The sequence below is a fragment of the Ursus americanus genome, chromosome 6, assembly GCF_024610735.1.
Source record: "Ursus americanus isolate L20-20 chromosome 6, mUrsAme1.1.p, whole genome shotgun sequence".
Taxonomy (NCBI): Eukaryota; Metazoa; Chordata; class Mammalia; order Carnivora; family Ursidae; genus Ursus; species Ursus americanus.
In genome coordinates this window covers 6,031,739-6,049,341 of record NC_142132.1, presented here as the reverse complement: position 1 = coordinate 6,049,341, position 17,603 = coordinate 6,031,739, and the positions used below count along the sequence as shown (strand labels likewise).

Here is a 17,603-nt window from a genome sequence, read left to right as displayed (position 1 = left end):
AAACTGGACAGAAGTAGGTATAAATAATCCTTCAGTAATAGGAGAAAGAAAAGGGAAAATATTTAAAAATAGCAATGGTAAATAGAGTTCAAAATTTTCAAAAGTCACAATAAATGTAAATGGATAAAACCAGTTGGTTAATAGGCAGCAATTACAAAGTTTTAAAAATCCAGCATATTTTTTCTATGATGGGCACTTGTGAAATATAACATGGAAAATTTTAAAATAAAGATAGAGGAAAATATATGCCAGAAAATTTTTTTTTAAAGAATTCTTTTTTTTTTTTAAGATTTTTTATTTATCCATCTGACAGAGAGAGAGACAGCCAGCGAGAGAGGGAACACAAGCAGGAGGAGTGGGAGAGGAAGAAGCAGGCTCATAGTGGAGGAGCCTGATGTGGGGCTCGATCCCATAACCATGGGATCACGCCCTGAGCCAAAGGCAGACGCTTAACTGCTGCGCCACCCAGGCGCCCCCAGAAAATTTTTAACCGAAATAAAACGGATATAGTAATTTTGTCTTAGACAAATCTGAAGCTGTACACAGTTGAATGGACCCAACAAGCTAACCTCAAAATGTATCATGCAAAAACTGACAGAATTACAAGGAGACATGGAAAACCCACGATTCCATTAGATTCTTAAAACCTCTGTTAGCAACAGAAATACTGAACACAAACTATTTGTCATAACATGATGTCACATCAATTAATAAGTTTAATCTAATTGGCATATCTAGAACACTACACCCAATACACTATTTTCAAACACATATGTGATTTTTACAAAAATTCACCATGCATGGGTTCATAAAGAAAACTTCAAATAGATGAGCATCAATAGGACACAGATAGCTTTTTCTGACACCAGTGCAATAAAATCAGATATCGAGAAGAAACTATCCTTTCTCAAGCATTTGGAAAGTAAAACACACACACACACACACACACACACACACACACACACCAATCAAAACATATGTCTAAATAACTTAGTAATAAAAAACCTCATAACGCAAATTATGGACTATTTTGGATAGGATGATAACGCAAAACTGGAAGCAAATTGTGTGCAGCAGTGAAAGCAGTAATCAGAGGGGAACTTTCCACCCTTTGTGACTATAACAGAAGAGGATGACTGAAGGAGGCAGAGTTAAGGTTTCAACAGAAGAAACAGAACGGTGTGAGCTCCAAGGAAGTAGAAGAAAAGGATGAGGATTTCATGAAGTGGAAAAATAAATAAATAAAAGAGATCTACAAAAGAAAAATGCAACAAAATTATTGAAGACGGAGAAAATATGAATAGCACTACAACCATTGAGGAGATTAAGTCAACTGTCAAATTTCTCATGAAAAAGCCCCACACCCTGGTATGAGGTGCCAACAACTATTAGGAAAAAAAAATCACCTGTATACCTAAGCTGTCCTAGGAATCACAAACGCAGCAAAGCACCCTAGCTCTCTTTCTGAGGCTAACAGTACAGCTTCGAAATGAAAACTAAACAGACATTTAGAGAAAGGAAAACTAGAGACAAGTCGGTTATGAACATTGCCCTAGAGTGGATAAAGTCTTAAATAAAATATTAATAAATGGAATCCAACATTATATTTTAAAAACATTCGATTCATGGAGGATTTATCCTAACCATTCAAAGATGGTTTAACAGTATAAAATCTATTAATGCAATGCATTACACTAATAACAGAAGAAAGGGGGAAATCAACAACACCCGAACAAGGGATCTATCCAGAAATGTTTAGGAAAAGCTTGAAAAAATCAAACCACCATTTATATATGTTAAAAGGAAGACATTTTAGCAAACTAGCAGTATAGGGAAATGTTAACCTGATAAAACATATCTAATAAAATTTTACAATAAACATCTTAACGGTGAAAGCTAGTTATTCTCACTGAAGTTGAGAAAAAAACCCAGGGATATATGGAGTCACCATTTTTATTTATCATTATAATGGAAGTGCTAGCCAATGAAAGAAGAAAAATAAAAGATAGAATGCACAAGAACTGTAAAGAAAAAACAAAATTTACCATCATTTTCTGGTGGTAATTCTTTTAGAATTTCTATGAAATCAATTTACAAACTATCAGAATAAAAATCAAGCAAAAATCACAGAATTCAAAAGCAAAACACAAAAATCAGTAACATTCATTTATACTGAAAGGAAAACAGCCACAAGAACTTTTTTTAAAAAAAGAAATGATTCCACAAATAAAACAAGAATAGGGGCAGCTGGGTGGCTCAGTTGGTTAAGCGCCTGCCTTTGGGTCAGGTAATGATTCCAGGGTGCTGGGATTGAGTCCCACATTGGGCTTCTCCCTCTCCCTCTACCTGCCACTCTGCCTACTTGTGATCTCTCTCTCTCTCTCCCTCTCTCGCTCTCTCTCAAATAAATAAATAAAATCGTTTTAAAAAATAAAAACAAGAATAGCTGGTATTCATAGAAGCTGAGAAATAGACATGTGTTCATTACACCGTCTATTTTTGTATGTATTTAAAATTTTCCATATTGAAAAGTGAAAACCTAAAAATAAAATAACCAGGTACCCAGGGTACCTCAAAATATATCTTACAGAGATGTGCAAGAACTTAAAAGAGAAAATTATTTAAAATTTATTGAACAACATTAAAGAACATATGAATAAAGAAGTGACCATATTCATGAAACAAAGCTTTGATGCTGTGAGGTAGTCAATTCTCCCCCAAATTAATCTATAAGTCCCCATAGGGTATTTTGCAGAACTTATCAAGATTATTCTAAAGTTCATATGAAATACTAATGTTTCAGGAATAGTTCAGAGAATTTTAAAGGAGAGTAGGGAGAAGAAGAGGGGAAATTAATGTTCTTTGAGCATTTAGCATGAGCTGTCCAAAGCACTTTCCATGTATTATCTCATTTACTCCTCCCTGTACCCCTGTGGGGGCAGATACTATTATTATCACCATTTCATGGAGAGAGAAACTGGGGGAAAAAGCTTGAACAATTTTTGTGAGGTTTAGGGTGACCAATCTTCATGGTTTGCCCGGCACCAAGGGTTTCCTGCAACATTGGACTCTCAGTGCTAAAACTGGGAAATTCCCAACAACAAGGGATATTGACCACCTTCCTAAGGTCACGTGTCAGTAACGGCAGGGCGGAACTGATATGTAAACACTGGCAAGCTGACCTCAGGGTCTGCTCTCTACACCACTACATGCCAATCACTCTAAACACTTAGGGCTGATTACAAAGTACAGAAACCTGAACACAGAAGGATGCTGGAGATGTGATAAATAAATGTCCAACAGAACAAGGAACACAGAAGCATATCTGTCTATACTTGGTATTTATCAGAAGGGAGAAAGGATTCAATAAATGTTAACCAGGATGATTGGTTATCCTCTCTATATGTGAAAAAAATAGATGCTGACTTCATAGGATAAATAAAAAATAAAGTCCAGTTATATAAAAGTAAACATCAGAAAGTTAAAATTTAAAAGAAATTATTATAATTATATTATATTATAATAATATAATAAATAATATTTTATATATAACATAATTATATATAACATATAAATATATAATATAATAAATATTATTATTTTAAGTGGGCTCTACAATTTATGGCTCATTCAATTAAAAGGAATGAAGAAAGCACATGTACCAACATGAATAAGTCTTTAAAGCTATTGATTTAAAAACAGCAAGCTGGGGCGCCTGGGTGGCACAGTGGTTAAGCATCTGCCTTTGGCTCAGGGCATGATCCCAGCGTTCTGGGATCGAGCCCCACATCAGGCTCCTCCGCTATGAGCCTGCTTCTTCCTCTCCCACTCCCCCTGCTTGTGTTCCCTCTTTCGCTGCCTGTCTCTATCTCTGTCAAATAAATAAATAAAATCTTTAAAAAAAAATAAAATAAAAATAAAAACAGCAAGCTGCAGAAGGCTGTTGTATACAGTAGGGTACTGTTCGCATAATATTTAAATACAAAAAATACTGAATATATTTAGGAGATGAGGCTGCCCAATTTTTTAAGTAGTTGTCTGGAAGCTGAGCTCTTAATATAGCCTTGGGAGGACATGAAAGCTTAAAAAATATAAAATGTCAATATGATGGTGAATTATTCAGGTTCTCCACCCCATCTATCAGTTGGAGGCAAGGTATATTGGACATTAACACACAAGGATGCAGAATGAAAAATGAGCTGGAGGAAGGATGAAGATCGAAATAGCAGCCTGTCGGACAGCGTGACGTTCAATGCGCACATTTCAATTGGCAAATAAAGTGTGTTTGAACTGCATTGCCATTCTGCTTAAAACTAAGCTAAATTATAATCTCATTGCTATAGATGGGATAAATTACACCAAAGACAGAGAGCAGAATTCATAGTCTACAAAATGCTCCCCAGGGCTAGGTGAAGACCTTGTCCCCACCACGAGGCAGCCTAGAGACACCCTACATCTGTAACTGAGCAGATACCCTTTGAAGCTGTGGTTTCCTCCTCCATAGTGTGAGGGTAATAGCAGGACCTGCTTCAAGACTTTCACACGCGGATGGTATGAGATGGTGTGTGCAAAGATCTTAGAACTGCCCCTGGCACCAAAGCACTCAGTAAATGCCTATTAAAGTAGCTATGTGCTGGTATAAACACTTTGGGTTTAATAAAATACTAAACAAACCCATAAAGAAATAGCTACTCAAAATGCATAGAAACTATTTCTTGAAACATTCTGTCTAGATCATATCAACTTCACTTTGTCAATCCCAAGGAGCTGATAATTACAGAATTGTACATACCACAGAGCTGTTTAATACAGTTCCCAGTGGGTACACAGCCAAAGGGCTACAGGGCTAGCCACTTGGTATAGAAGAAACATCTGAAAATGTTTCTCACACCTGTCTTTATAAATCATAGATACCACGGGAACAGTTCAGCTTAAAAAGATTCTTGGAACACAAAACAAAAAAAATTTTTTTTTTTTTTGCAACTGTAATGAGTTCATTACAGCATCATCTACACCCGGAAGAAATATGTTTAGCATCTTTACGTGATGCAGTTGCATTGCTTTAAAAAAAATCTTCGGAGTTTCCACAGCTGCAACATCTATCTAATTAGGTATATATTGACTTTCAGCATTTATAGATTTTAAAAGAAAGTTTTAAAACATTTAAAAATGGATGTAATTTTTGTTTCCACAAGGAAGGAACAGAAAGAGCCAAATGACAATTAAGAGAAAGAAAGCGTGTCTATATGTAGGGAGTGGTAACAGAAGCATGGGCTGACTCCTGAATGTACATGGCAGACCCACAGATGTTCACCTGCCCTCCCTCCTGAAACCCCACAATAGGGAATGATAACAATAATTTTAAAAACAATGCATTGGAGAGAAGATAACAAGTAAGAGAGAGCAACAAAGCTTTCAAAGATGAAGGATAGATGAGAGGTTCCTTACTTAGTGGAGAAGAAAGGGCTGGCACCCTGCTGCTTAGGGAGGAGGGAAGCCATCGAGAAGGTGAGATGGATGTGCAGAACCTGAAAATGCTTGGGAACGGGAGGCATGAGGACCTGTGACGACCAACACAGGCTGGGCTGAAGTATCGTCCGAGGAGAAGTTAGAGCCCTAGATCCCTTGCAAAGCCACCATGGTGAGGGCATGGCCCCTTCTTCTCTGACAGATGAGGAGATGTATTTTCTGGAGACACTGAAGCAGAGAAATCCTCTGCTCAAGAACCTCAGGCATAGCTGAGGGAGGGAGGGGAAGCAAGGTGCCAAGTTGAAAACAAAAGGATGAATTAAAAAAAAAAGTAAAGCACACTTAAGAGTGAGACATTCACTTTAACCCTGTTCCCCTTTGCTCAGCTCACAGACTGTCTAGTCAGGCTTCAGCAGGAGGATGCATGGTTCTCCTTTGGGAAAACGGACAAGCCTAAGAAAGAGGACATACATAGTCAGTGATGCATGAAGGTCCCCGCAACAAAGTGGTGCTTTGGAAGCACACAGAACTTTCAGTCAGCCTCTTAGTGTCTTAGTTAAATATAAACAACCAAAATTCAGACATCTGAAGAAATTCAAAGATTACAACAAATGGGGGTGGGGAAGAATCTCAGAGCTAATGATGAGAATGAAGTGAGCAAAAAAAAAAAAATGCTCAAAAAATAAAAATACGGTCCAAGAGTTCACTGAAATTGTACATTTTTTACAAAAGAAAAAGAAAGAAACAAAGAAAGAAAGAAAGTAAGGGAACATTCGTAGAACAAAAAACATCTCCTGGAAAGTTACTATCTGGTAGAAGTAAATAACTCAAAAGTAATGTTGGAAAATGAAACTAAACTCTCCCAGAAAATAGAACAAAAATACAGACATGAAAAATAAATAAGGAAGTTAGACAATGTTTCCAGGAGATTGGGACAGACATCCAGCTAATAGCAGTTTCATAAAAAGCATGACAAAAAACAGCAAGGAAGAAATAATTGAAGAAACAGTACAAGAAAGTGGACTAGAATTTCATAGCACGAATTTTCAAACTGAAAGGGGTCACAGAGTTCCCAGGATAATAACTCATAAGAACTTGAAGTAAATCATCATGAAATGTAAAAATACTAGGGGTAAAATGATAATAGCTTCCGGGGGGGGGGATAGGCTACATTTAAAGGACTGACAGAGTGCTATCAAGTTCTCAAGCATCTATGGGTATACAGACAGTTAAGAAATATCTAATCGAACACTGAGGAAATAGGCCTTCCATCTTGGAATTTTATAACTAAACAAACTAGCAGTCAAGGGTGGAATATAGACACATATTTTTATGCAAGGTATGGCAGGCACACATTCTGACCTCTCTTACAGAATCTGTTTTGTTAAAATACCAATGTGCACAGCTAAAAATAGGTACTTTTCTATTGTCCCATGCAGTTAGCAATGGCCCTGTGTCACAGGCTGATCAAGAGAAAATCTGCTACAAAGGTTTGTGGAAGTATTCATATTTTCCTGCTAAAAGAGATAAGGCTGGCTCTGCTTTTTGCCTCTTCTGTCCTATTACTGCCTAGAATTCAGATAGAATGCTAAAAGGCAGAGCAGCTATCATGAGACCAGGAGGCAGAAACATAAAGATAAAGTCAACATGTAAGGATGTCAGTTACAAACAAAAGTAAAAGCTTGGCTTCCTGATAGTCTCAGGGACCCATCACACCAGCTACTATACTGCTTACTTCACAACTGCGTGTCATAGAAAGAAAAAAAAAAACTAAAAAAAAAAAAATTCTGTAGTCAGGTTTTCCGTTATTTTCTGCTGTATTCCTAACAAGTTATCAAGTGGTTTTACCTCCCATGCACCCTTCCTCAGGAAGTTACTACAAGATGTTCTCCACAAAAATAAGGAATAAACTAAGAAAGAGAAAGTTATGGTGCTCAGAAAACTGGTGATCCCAGAGAGGAAGGATTGCAAGGATCTTAGTAATAAGGGTAGTCTTGAGACAACAGCTGTACTGTATCCTAAAGAGTAACCAGTTTATATTGGAATGAAAGAATAAAGGGCTCCAGGAGAGAGAACATTAAATGAAAATAAATAATGGATAGATTACCTGATGTGTTTGATCATGTTGAAAGGAATTTAATAGTTCTCCCAGAAAGTCGGAAGGTAGAGATTGGTACACAGGAAATAAAATAAAAACAGGTTTTTGTTTTTGTTTTTTTTTTAAAGCAACTATTAACTCTAGGAAAAACAAAAAGTTGCAAGAGGTATGAAATGGAATCATAGAACACTGTATGGCTCGACTGTGAACAATATTTGCAAAGTCTTTATAGTGCAAACATTGAATTTTGTTTTTTAAAAATTATGGCAACACTATACTGGAAAGTTGGAAAGAAGAGATGCCAGTGTGGCTGGAGTAGAATGAGCAAGGGGGGGAAATGGTAAGAAAGGAGATCATAGAGGAAAACAGGGATTAGGTTATCCAGAGGTTTGAATTTTCTTTCCTAAGTGCTGTGGAAAGCCACTGGAGAGTTTTAAACAGGAAACCAGCATGATCCAACTCATGATTGAAAATGATGACTTTGGCTGTAGTATTGGGAAGAATACACTGTTCAGGGGCAGGAGGGAGAGCCAGCAGACCAGTCAGGAGGCTACTCTAGCAGGGATATGAGGCTTCTGCGGAAGAGAGAAAAAGAAAAAAGGAGAGCTGGGTTGAAGAAGGCATACTTTGAAATGGTGGAAAGAGGGCAGATGGGAATACATCTTGGGGGCTGGTGGCTTTTAGAGAGAAAGGGATGACTTTCTATGTGCTAGCATTAGACATCTGGAGAAGGCAGAGAGTGTTATTACTGAGTTGGGAGGACTGGAGGAGGAACAGCTTTAAGAGTAGAGGTTTTGGGGTCTAGGTTTCTGTTTTGGACCTGTTGGGTACCAAGCAGGCAACTGTTCTGGGTCATGGGGTAACACGCAGGGAGACAACCCCCAGGATATACTCTGCCTTCGACAAGTAGTAATTCCTCCTTTTCCCTTGCCAACACAAAGACATGTTTTATTATATGCTTGGATTTTTAAGCAACCGCAATGCTATGATTTGGGGCACTGATTGATTTAAGAATTGATACTGAGAATCCAAAGATAAACAAGCAGTGAATGCTGGGATATCACAACCTATGCCCCATTCAAAATGTTTAGGTCTAACTGCTTTTCTATTTGAGTCAGATCTACCCCAAGGAAAATCGGTCTCCACCAAAGCTGCTGTCATAAAATAAAAGTCCCCCACTCCGTGAATAATTTCCCATTACTAGTTTGATTTAGTAAACATTCTCTTCTAAAACAAAGAATTAATATTCTCCTTGCTCAGAGGACTATGCGTACAGAGCATGTGCCAAGTTAGGGACCACCTCAGGCACACTTTGAGATTCTGTTTGAGTTTTAAAAAGTTCCTTCTCAATAAATATTCAAAAGGACCAATTTGTACAAAAGTCTTTCAAAAACACTTTTGACTACTATTATTTTCATTTGCAGGTCACAGAGCTCTTTAAAAATGGTCAGCAGTATTCTTTCTTGGCTTCCCCATTGTTTTTCATTGCTTTGTGCAATCCTTTTATGTAATCATTAATTCCCCAATTGGTCTTCATTGCTGTGTGGATTTTAACGAGCGCTGGGTTTTAGCCACATTACAGTAGATGTGGTGGAGGTGGAGGGTAGCAGTGGCAATTGCAAAATAAAACGTACCATAAAGTGGTAACGGCTCATGATTGAGGCCAGTTGTTGAAAAATAAATGCCTGTTACTTAAGAACCATAGAAATTTGGAGTTAGAGGCCAAGGCAAGCCATTCATTGGTAGGCCGACAGCGCCTCTAGCGGCAGAAAGACCGCGTTGGCGGCGTCCAGGAGAAGCTTCTGAATTTTTAAAAAGGCACCTGCTGGGTGAGTCCCTCATTATGCAAAAACAAAGGCTCCACAGGTGCCCAATTTTAAGAGGATAGGACTCGAGGAAATCTAGATCCATAAAAACAGCCATAATACCTACATTTTAGTTTAACTTCGAAATGAGTTGTCGCTTTACACAGGTTGATTTAAAGATTATTTATAGCCGAAAAACTGACGAAGTGGCGGGAGGCGAAAAAATTCTGCTCAAGTTTGGCCGTCACTGACAACGAGGGAGCGATCCGGAATAAAAAAGTGGGAAAGAAAACTAAAGAAGTAGGTGGAGAGTCAATTTTTTAAAAATGGAGACCGCTGTGAAACGCAGCAGGCACACCTGTGGAGAAGGGGAATGGCTCACCTGTGTGATTATCTTGCCTTCCCCAAGCGTATCCGTGGGGGAGGCGGGGTGGAAAGGAAACTTCATGGAGGGCTGACCCAGAACCTGGGGAGTGGGGAGTGGATTCGCTATGGGACGCTCCGTGTCAGGAAGAGGACCCGACGCACATCATCCCGAGCGACACGTGTAACTGTCAAGTCTTGGACACCTTGGCAAAGTGCAGCCGAAAGGGGAGGGGAGCGGCACCAGCCCCGAGGCTGTGCCGTCCGGGCTACCCGCTGGCGTCTTGCGGGCCCCGAGCCAAGTGTTCCCTCCTCCCCCCCGGGAATTGGCACCTTAGGGAGGAGGGGCTCCCCTGGACGCGCCCCCGCTCGCCGCCACGCGGCTCGGCGTCCCCCCCCTCCCGCCCACTACCGCGCGAGGTGCCCCCGGGGGACGCTCGGCAGCCCGCGGACGGCCCCGGGCGGCGGGCGGGAGAGGAGGGCCGGGGCGCGGCGGGGGGGACCGCCGGGGCTGGGCGACTTACCTCGGGCCGCGGGGGGCGCCAGCAGAGCCCCGGCCAGGGCGAGCAGGAGGGCGCGGGCGGGGGGCGCGGGCGGCGGGCGCGCTGCCATGGTCGCCGGCCTTCAGTGCAGCAGCTCTCGGGGCCGGGCGGCGAGCGCTGCACCATCCCACGCGGGCGCCGAGCGGGGGCCGGGCGGCGCGACCCGAGGGATTTCCTGCAGCAGGGAGTCAGCCCCGAAGCCCTCGCGCAGCGCCCGCGCCGCCGAGGAGCGAGTCTAGGCTTTCATTTTTTTAAAAAAGTTTTCCCCCGGTGTGTGCGTGTGCGCGCGCGCGCGGCTCTGGCACGAGCCAGCCTTGACCGTTGCAGTAAATGAGCAAACTGTCCGAGTTGGCCCGGGGACGAGGAAGATCGTTAGTGAGAGAAGGCAGGCCTGTGAAATGGATCCACGGCCAACAGTCACCGTTCTCATTACCACGGAACAAATTATCGTCTCCCCCGCACCCCCGCCCGCCGGCGGCGTCCCGCGGGTCCTAGAGACCGCTCAGAGGGCCCGCCAGGGGCCCGCCCAGAGCCGCAGATCGCCCACCCCTGGGGGGGCGGCTCGGTGCCGGGCGCCTCGCGGGCCGCGCGCCCCGGCGGCACAGACGTGGCTCGGTGGCGGCGCGGGCGCCCGGAGCGCACACATCCCCGCCCCGGGATGATGTGGCCGCGGGGCCCCGGGCGCCCGGCTGCCAAGAGCACACGCGGCTGCACGGTCCAGCTTTCCAGGCTGAGGCTGGAAATGATGACTCGGCTGCTCGCTCCCCGTCTCGCCGGGAACCCGCGGAACGCGGGTAGCAGGTCTGGAAAGCTGTCCAGCGCCCGGGCGGGCGTCCCCGGGCCTGTGCCCTCAGCTCCCACAGGGACACCTCGGGCCTGAGAATCATCTTGGACTCGCAGGCACGCGACGACGTCTGGGCATTACGTTTTTCATGGACTGCTTTAGGTTTTACGTTGATAGGTTGGCTCCGGTTACTTTCCCTATGGCATGGGACCCGGAAGAGGGTGTACCCCGTCCTTTCCCAAACTTTCCCGATCATGAGAAGCATCTGTATCTGTTAGAAATACAGATTCCTGGGCATCCTTCCCCGCCTGTGGCTGCAGACTCTGCAGGCCACGGAGCCAGGGGAACGCCAGGTGTCTGGGAAACCCCCTGGCGAAGTCAATGGGGGGGGCCTTGCCTTGAGGTGAGTCCTAGTTCTTGGCGGTCTCTGCCCTTTCCACCAGAGAGCCTCGCAGAGCCATGGTGTCCGTTTTGATAACAGGACTTGTTGCCCTCTCCAAGACCTTGGGGTCAGGATGGACAGCGATGCAGCTAAGCTCACTGAAGGAGCGGGATGTATTAAGGATGGTGGCCACCACCCACCTAAGACCGAATTCTGACTGTCACAGTCCGCGTTCCAAGGGCCAGTTAGACCCTGTTAGAGGAAACTGCCCTTACCGTCTTTTACTATGTACAGGAAAGTCGCTTTCCTATCTCCCACCCACTCCCAGGGTTTTGCAGCGTTCTCAAGAACCTTGTCAACCCTCTCAACAAAGAACAGGCCTTTAAAACAAACAAACAAACAAACAAACAAACAAACAAACAAACACCCTGAAAGCCAGAGGCACTGGCCAAAGGGCCCACCTTCTTTGTGCCAGGGCACTCCAACACTCCATCCGGAATCAAGGCCTGGGTGTGAGCCCCAGTTTAAATCCAGCCCTACTTACTCCTGCCCCTGAGTGTGGCCTTTCTCTGTTCATTCATTCCCTCAATCAACAATTAGCCGTGCTATGTTAGGGACTTGGGAAACCAAACGAAGGAGAAATGCTTTTTGCCTTCAAAGCCTTTTCGGTCTCATAGGACAAACTGATAAATCAGGACTCCTGACAGTGTGACTGGTTACTTAACCTACTTAATAATCACTGGGTTGCTTGTTCACTACATTATTTACTAACGGACTTCAGAGGATCGCAGTATTGTGCTAAAGTAATGCAGCCGGTACATTATTTCCATTTAAAATCCTGAATCTACAGATGAAGCAACTGCAGTATTTAAAAGTTAAGAGCCTCCCCCACGGTCACAGGGCTAAGGAGTAGGTCAGAGCCCACCCCAGATCTGTTAGCAAATACAGCCTGTGTCTTTAACTCTGACTTCTAAGCTTTGGGTTCTGCATCTGTTAAGTGAAAGTAAAAGACAAACCTCCCAGATGGTAGAGAGCATTAAATAAACTAATACTGTGCCCCGCCCCCCACCCACGGATTCCTGAAGTTTGTCAAGAATTCACATCCCCTGGTATTTGCACTGGACATTATGACTCGGAAGGTCTGGGAAGTTTTAGCACGTACTCAAGTGGTTCTGATACTTTGGTTCCCAGAACGTTCAGAAACACTGGGCGAGGGAATTAAAAATTGTTTCCTTTGAAGCCAGTGGGACAGACTAGTTTGGGGATGAGTCTAGCTGCTGGCCTCTTGAATCTTTCTTCTTACTGGGCAAATTTTTTATTCATAATGGACCTCGTATGTGCTGCAAACCGGACTGGGGGCTTTCTATACTTTCTCTTCTAATCCATTTCTTTTTTGTTCTTCTATATTCAGCTGTTAGTCTTGACTGTGGAAGTCCAGTTTTGTTCTGTTTTCTTAACCTGGAAGTTGCAAGGCTCTTTCCAAAGGGTTAAATGTACCCCAAGACAGTCCTTGGTTTGTTTTGACCGAATGAAAAAAATAGTCAATGCAAGGGGGGGAAAGTAAGACAGGAAAGAAAATCCTAGCCACAGCCCCGGTGTCTCAACCATTTAGTTCCCCATCTCTGTGAAGCAAGGAGTCTGGACTGACACTCCATCCATAAAGACTTCATGCTCATCCGTAACAGCCGGCGAGGCAGAGGGAATCTTCCGTCCGGCAGATGGCTGGCCTTTGGATGGGAACTCTGCCTCCTCATTCACAGGAAATGGAAGCCGACATGGCATTCAATACTGGATTGTTAGGTCATGGTATGGGGTCAGAGGCCAGGATCTGCTCATTAAAATTTCAGATAGATGGCTCGTTGTCCCTTCCTTTCCAGAAGAACTGACCTTTGCGATACCGTTTCCTGTGTGCAATTTTTGCTGAATAGCCTGGGCCTTCATGAGCAGGGCACTTACTGCTCACCCAAGCTCACATTTAGCTCAGTCCACTCTGAGTACGAGCCGATGAGAAATGGAGGCAGATTTTCCTAAGCCAGGGTTTTACAGGTAGCCACTCCCGACTTCGGTAACGGGTCAGCCTCCCTGTAGTCCGACCCGCTGATGGAGCTTTACACAGAGGCTCACAGAACAGCTTTTATCTACGCAAGCACGGTGCCCAAGGCTTGCTGTGAACGTAGACAAACACAATCGCCCCGTGATGAAGATTCTTGGAAATCTTTTTAATTCCATCTCTTGGGGGCTTGAAACTCATAACCCTCTCAGTCCGTGATAACATGGAGTCCATTTTCTTCTCATAGATCTCACTTCGAGAATCTGTGCCTCACTTCCAGAGGCTTCTCAGTTCTCACTTTAAGAGCACCCAAGAAAGAAGAATGCTTTGGGGGACTCAGGGGCTCATGGGTGCTCCGGGTCAGAAGGGACATGGAAGATCATTTAAGCTAGCTCCCTCCAACCCATCTATACTCACCTGTGGCGCCCTGTCAGCTGACCATCCAATATCTCCTTGTATACCTACGGTGATGGGGAACTCACTACTCATTACTCGAGAGAGCCGATTTTTAAGGACCCCAAGTGACTGACAACACCCAGGAGGAACAGAAAGCCACCCCCTGGCCAGAATGCTCGCCACGGAGATAGCCCCCTGGCTGCACTTGCCTGTCCTTCCCCACTGTCACTGCGGCAGGCTGAACAAACAGGCAGTACTCAGAAAAAGGTGAACTGGGAATCTCAAAAACAAACATGAACTCACCAGAATGACCAAATATTTGAAGATCCTCCTTCATTCAAGAAATAAAGCTTAATCTCCCTCCCTTTCCATGTCGGTTGGGATGGGAGGCTCGTTCTAATGAATAAAATATGGCCGAACTGACCGTGCATGAGCTCTGAGACTAAATCATGATGGCAGGAGTGACTCAGGTCACTCACTCTTGAAGAAAACCAGCTGCCATGAGGACACTCTGGCAGTCCAACCGGGAAGAACTGAGGTAGGACACGGAGGTCTCCTGCCATTAGCCATGTGAGTGAGCAATCTTGGAAGTAGAGCTTCTAGCCCAGTCAAGATTGGGCAGCCAGGGCAGTATCTGAGAGACCCCATGGCCAACCCACCCAGCGAGACTGCTCCCAAATTCCTCACCTACAGAAACTGCATGAGATAATTTTTATTGTTTTGAGCCACTAATCTGGGGGATAATTTGTTACACAGCATGAGACAACTAATCCATACTTAACAAGGCAAACATTTCTTTTCCATGAGAAAGTTTGCAAGAATTTTCATATCAAGGGTACCTCCCTTCTTGTCTGAGCTTTGAATATAAGTTATAGATGGGTGTGGGGCACCTGGGGGGCTCAGTCGTGTGAGCGTCTGACTCTTGGTTTCGGCTCAGGTCATGATCTCAGGGTCGTGGGATCCAGCTCTACAGAGATTCTCTCTCTCTTCCTCTCCCTCTGCCCCTCCCCTGATCCTTCTCTCTCTCCCAAATCAATCAATAAATTAAATCTTTAAAAATTAAAAAAATACATAGATGGATGGCCACAGGCCTCAGCTCTGTGTCAGCATAATTATTCACAGTACCCTCCATTCACTGTCATAAGCATCACGGTTTGCAAACAAATTGTACCGCTAGACGATCTGCAGATTACCGTCTTTTACGTGGTGTGTGCGGCAGGAGGCAAAGGCAGGCCCAGAGCTTGGTTCTACATCTTGACTCAGTTCCTCCTATGAATACGGCAGAACGTGGGACCGAACTCACCATGCTGGAGAGTATACCTACGAGTCAAGCCATGGCCACCAAAGCAAGCTGTGAAGGGGTGTGGACCTCCACAAGCTTTCTGTGAGTCTTTTCACTCCCCAGTGAGCCAGTCACTCAGTGATCTGATCTAAAAGGCTACTTTCGGACGTGGTGATACATTTTTTACCGGCTGCCAAGGAACCCGCAGGCATTTGCTGTTGACTGTATCTTGAACACATCAAAGCAAAAACGTGATTAAAGGCCATGCTCGCTCTTGGATGGAGGGACCCACCCGGAGAAGCAGAGATGCTCCCACCGGGCAAGGCTAGCCACTCCCTCGTAGGGTTTCTGCTCTGAAAAGAGGCGCAGGCTCCCAGCAGCCAGGAGAGCTCGGATGGGCGGGGCCTCTGGAGCCGAGCCAGCCCCTCCCTATCTACTGGCCTAGGCCCCAGCCGCTTTCCTCCTGGGGAGGGGCCAGCCCTATTTGACAATAACCCCAGGGAAGGCCATTCCAAGAGGTCCATGTGTTTCTGAAACTCCCTCTTTACCTAATCTCTCTGGTGGCAAATTGGGCCATTTGCCTGTCTTCTGTGCTCTTGAAATTGGAAAATAACTGGACACCGGCCCCTCTCCTATGTATTTGAATGCAGTCCCCATTTCGTCTTTACTGTTTTAGGCAATCAACCCCAATTTCTTTAACTTGTCTCTTGGGTCCTATTCTTGCTCTCTTTAATCATGCTTTTTGCTCTCTTTTGGACCGTCTCCAGTTTCCTGATTTCTCTTAAACTGTGGAAGCACAATGTGGCTGGGGAGATCCAAGAAGGGCCCGCATGAGGCCATGGGGAGCAGAGGCCGCCTTACTGCCTTGGCTTCAAGGGCGGTGGGATCTCTCCGCAGCTGAGACTCATAACTCCTCTTGGGAGCCTCACTGCTTCCTCCTCTGGGGGTGAGGGACAATTCTGGGTGGTTGTGGGGAGGCGGGCTGCCCTGGTCTGGGTGCGTCTGGCCCTCCAGCCCATCGCTGCATGGCCTTGCCTGGGGCACACGCAGCCCTCCCTCACTGTGCTTACCTCCGCCCGCTCCCTGGATCTCAGTTTCTCTGCTTCTTTGATGGACACTTTTACGCAGGCCTGCTTCTCCCCTTAACTACTCCTCACAGGACTCAGACAGAAAAGCCAACTGAGATTTCGAGGGCCTGGGGTCCCTTGCTCTTCCTCCTGCGCCAAGCTCTGGTCTAGGATGTGATGGAGCTTTGATTTTGGATGTGATGGAGCTTTGATTTTGTAGCAGTGACCAAACATTGGACATTTTGCATCATTACCATGTCCTGGCCCAGCAGCGCCCCGGCTGCCGTAAGCCTACCAACACCTATCAGTGGGAACCCCCCCCGCCCCCCCCTCCCCGCCCGCAACCGTCTCCCTGGGTAGAAACACTTCCAGCGTTCTTTTCCCCATGTAGTCTTAGGCAATATTCCCCAGGGAGTTCTCAGCTTGCTTTGTTCTAGGCTGAGCTGGAAAATAAGAAGTTGAGCGCTCATCCCCAGAGCCCCTTCCGTGCCCTGTGCTGGAGGTGAAGAAGACAGACAACCACCCCTGTGCTCCTGCCCCCCGGTGTGAGACAGAGCCAGAGCGTTACTCTGAGCCTACCTAAAATAACCCTGATGCAAGCCTCTGTCCCCAATCTGTCTGCTCCGCGCAGGCCCCCAGGATCTCATCAACCCCAGCGAGTCCTGTACATTCCCCTTCTCTTGAAGGAGGACACGGAAGGTCTGAGGAGTGACTTGATCCCAGACTTGACAGTGGGTGCAGCTGGGATTGGAAGCTGAGTGTGTCTGACTCCAACGACCCCCCATCTCACTCCCTCCCTGCCGACCCCTTCCTCTCTCTCTCCCTTGACCACACTCTTGCAATTCATAAAGTCCTGTCTCCTCGGCCTCAGGCATGGCTCCTGAGTCTGCCTCCTCCCCCACTGCTCCAGCCCCAGGGCTGGGTCACCATGGCGCCGCCCCTCAATGACAGTCACAGGCCCCTGGAGCTCCTGTTGCTATCATTCCAGCTACTGCTATTGCAAAAGCACTTTTAAAATGAAAACCTGACAAAACTTTCTAAATCCTCTTGGACTTTAGTAATACATCGAACCTCCTTCATGGGAAACACAAGGCCATTTGGGATTCAACCACAACCAGAGTTCCCGACCTCATCTCTCTCCTACTCCGCCCCATACACAGCTCCATCCTTGAGCCACATGGGACTGTTCAACATTTGCAAAGTGTCTACCACTTCATGGTTTTCCATGCTACTCAATGTCAGAATACCCTTCTCCTTTCTGATCCACCCTTCAAAACCCAGAATGACGCCCTTTCCTCCGCATTGTTTTTTCTACGACTCCAGGCAAAATGGAGACTTCCTCTCTTTGCTTGCACAGTTCTGCGC

General features: G+C 45.2%; 1 protein-coding gene across 1 annotated transcript in view; it reads right to left on the bottom strand.

The window, feature by feature from the left end:
* ADAM12 (ADAM metallopeptidase domain 12) overlaps nt 1-10,841 on the bottom strand; it is a 333,867-nt gene extending 323,026 nt beyond the window's left edge. The window contains exon 1 of the mRNA XM_045809515.2: nt 10,260-10,841. Coding sequence (XP_045665471.2) covers nt 10,260-10,347 — 88 coding nt within the window. The 5' untranslated portion in view covers nt 10,348-10,841. The remainder of the gene's footprint in view (nt 1-10,259) is intronic.
* Between the last annotated feature and the right edge of the window lie 6,762 nt (nt 10,842-17,603).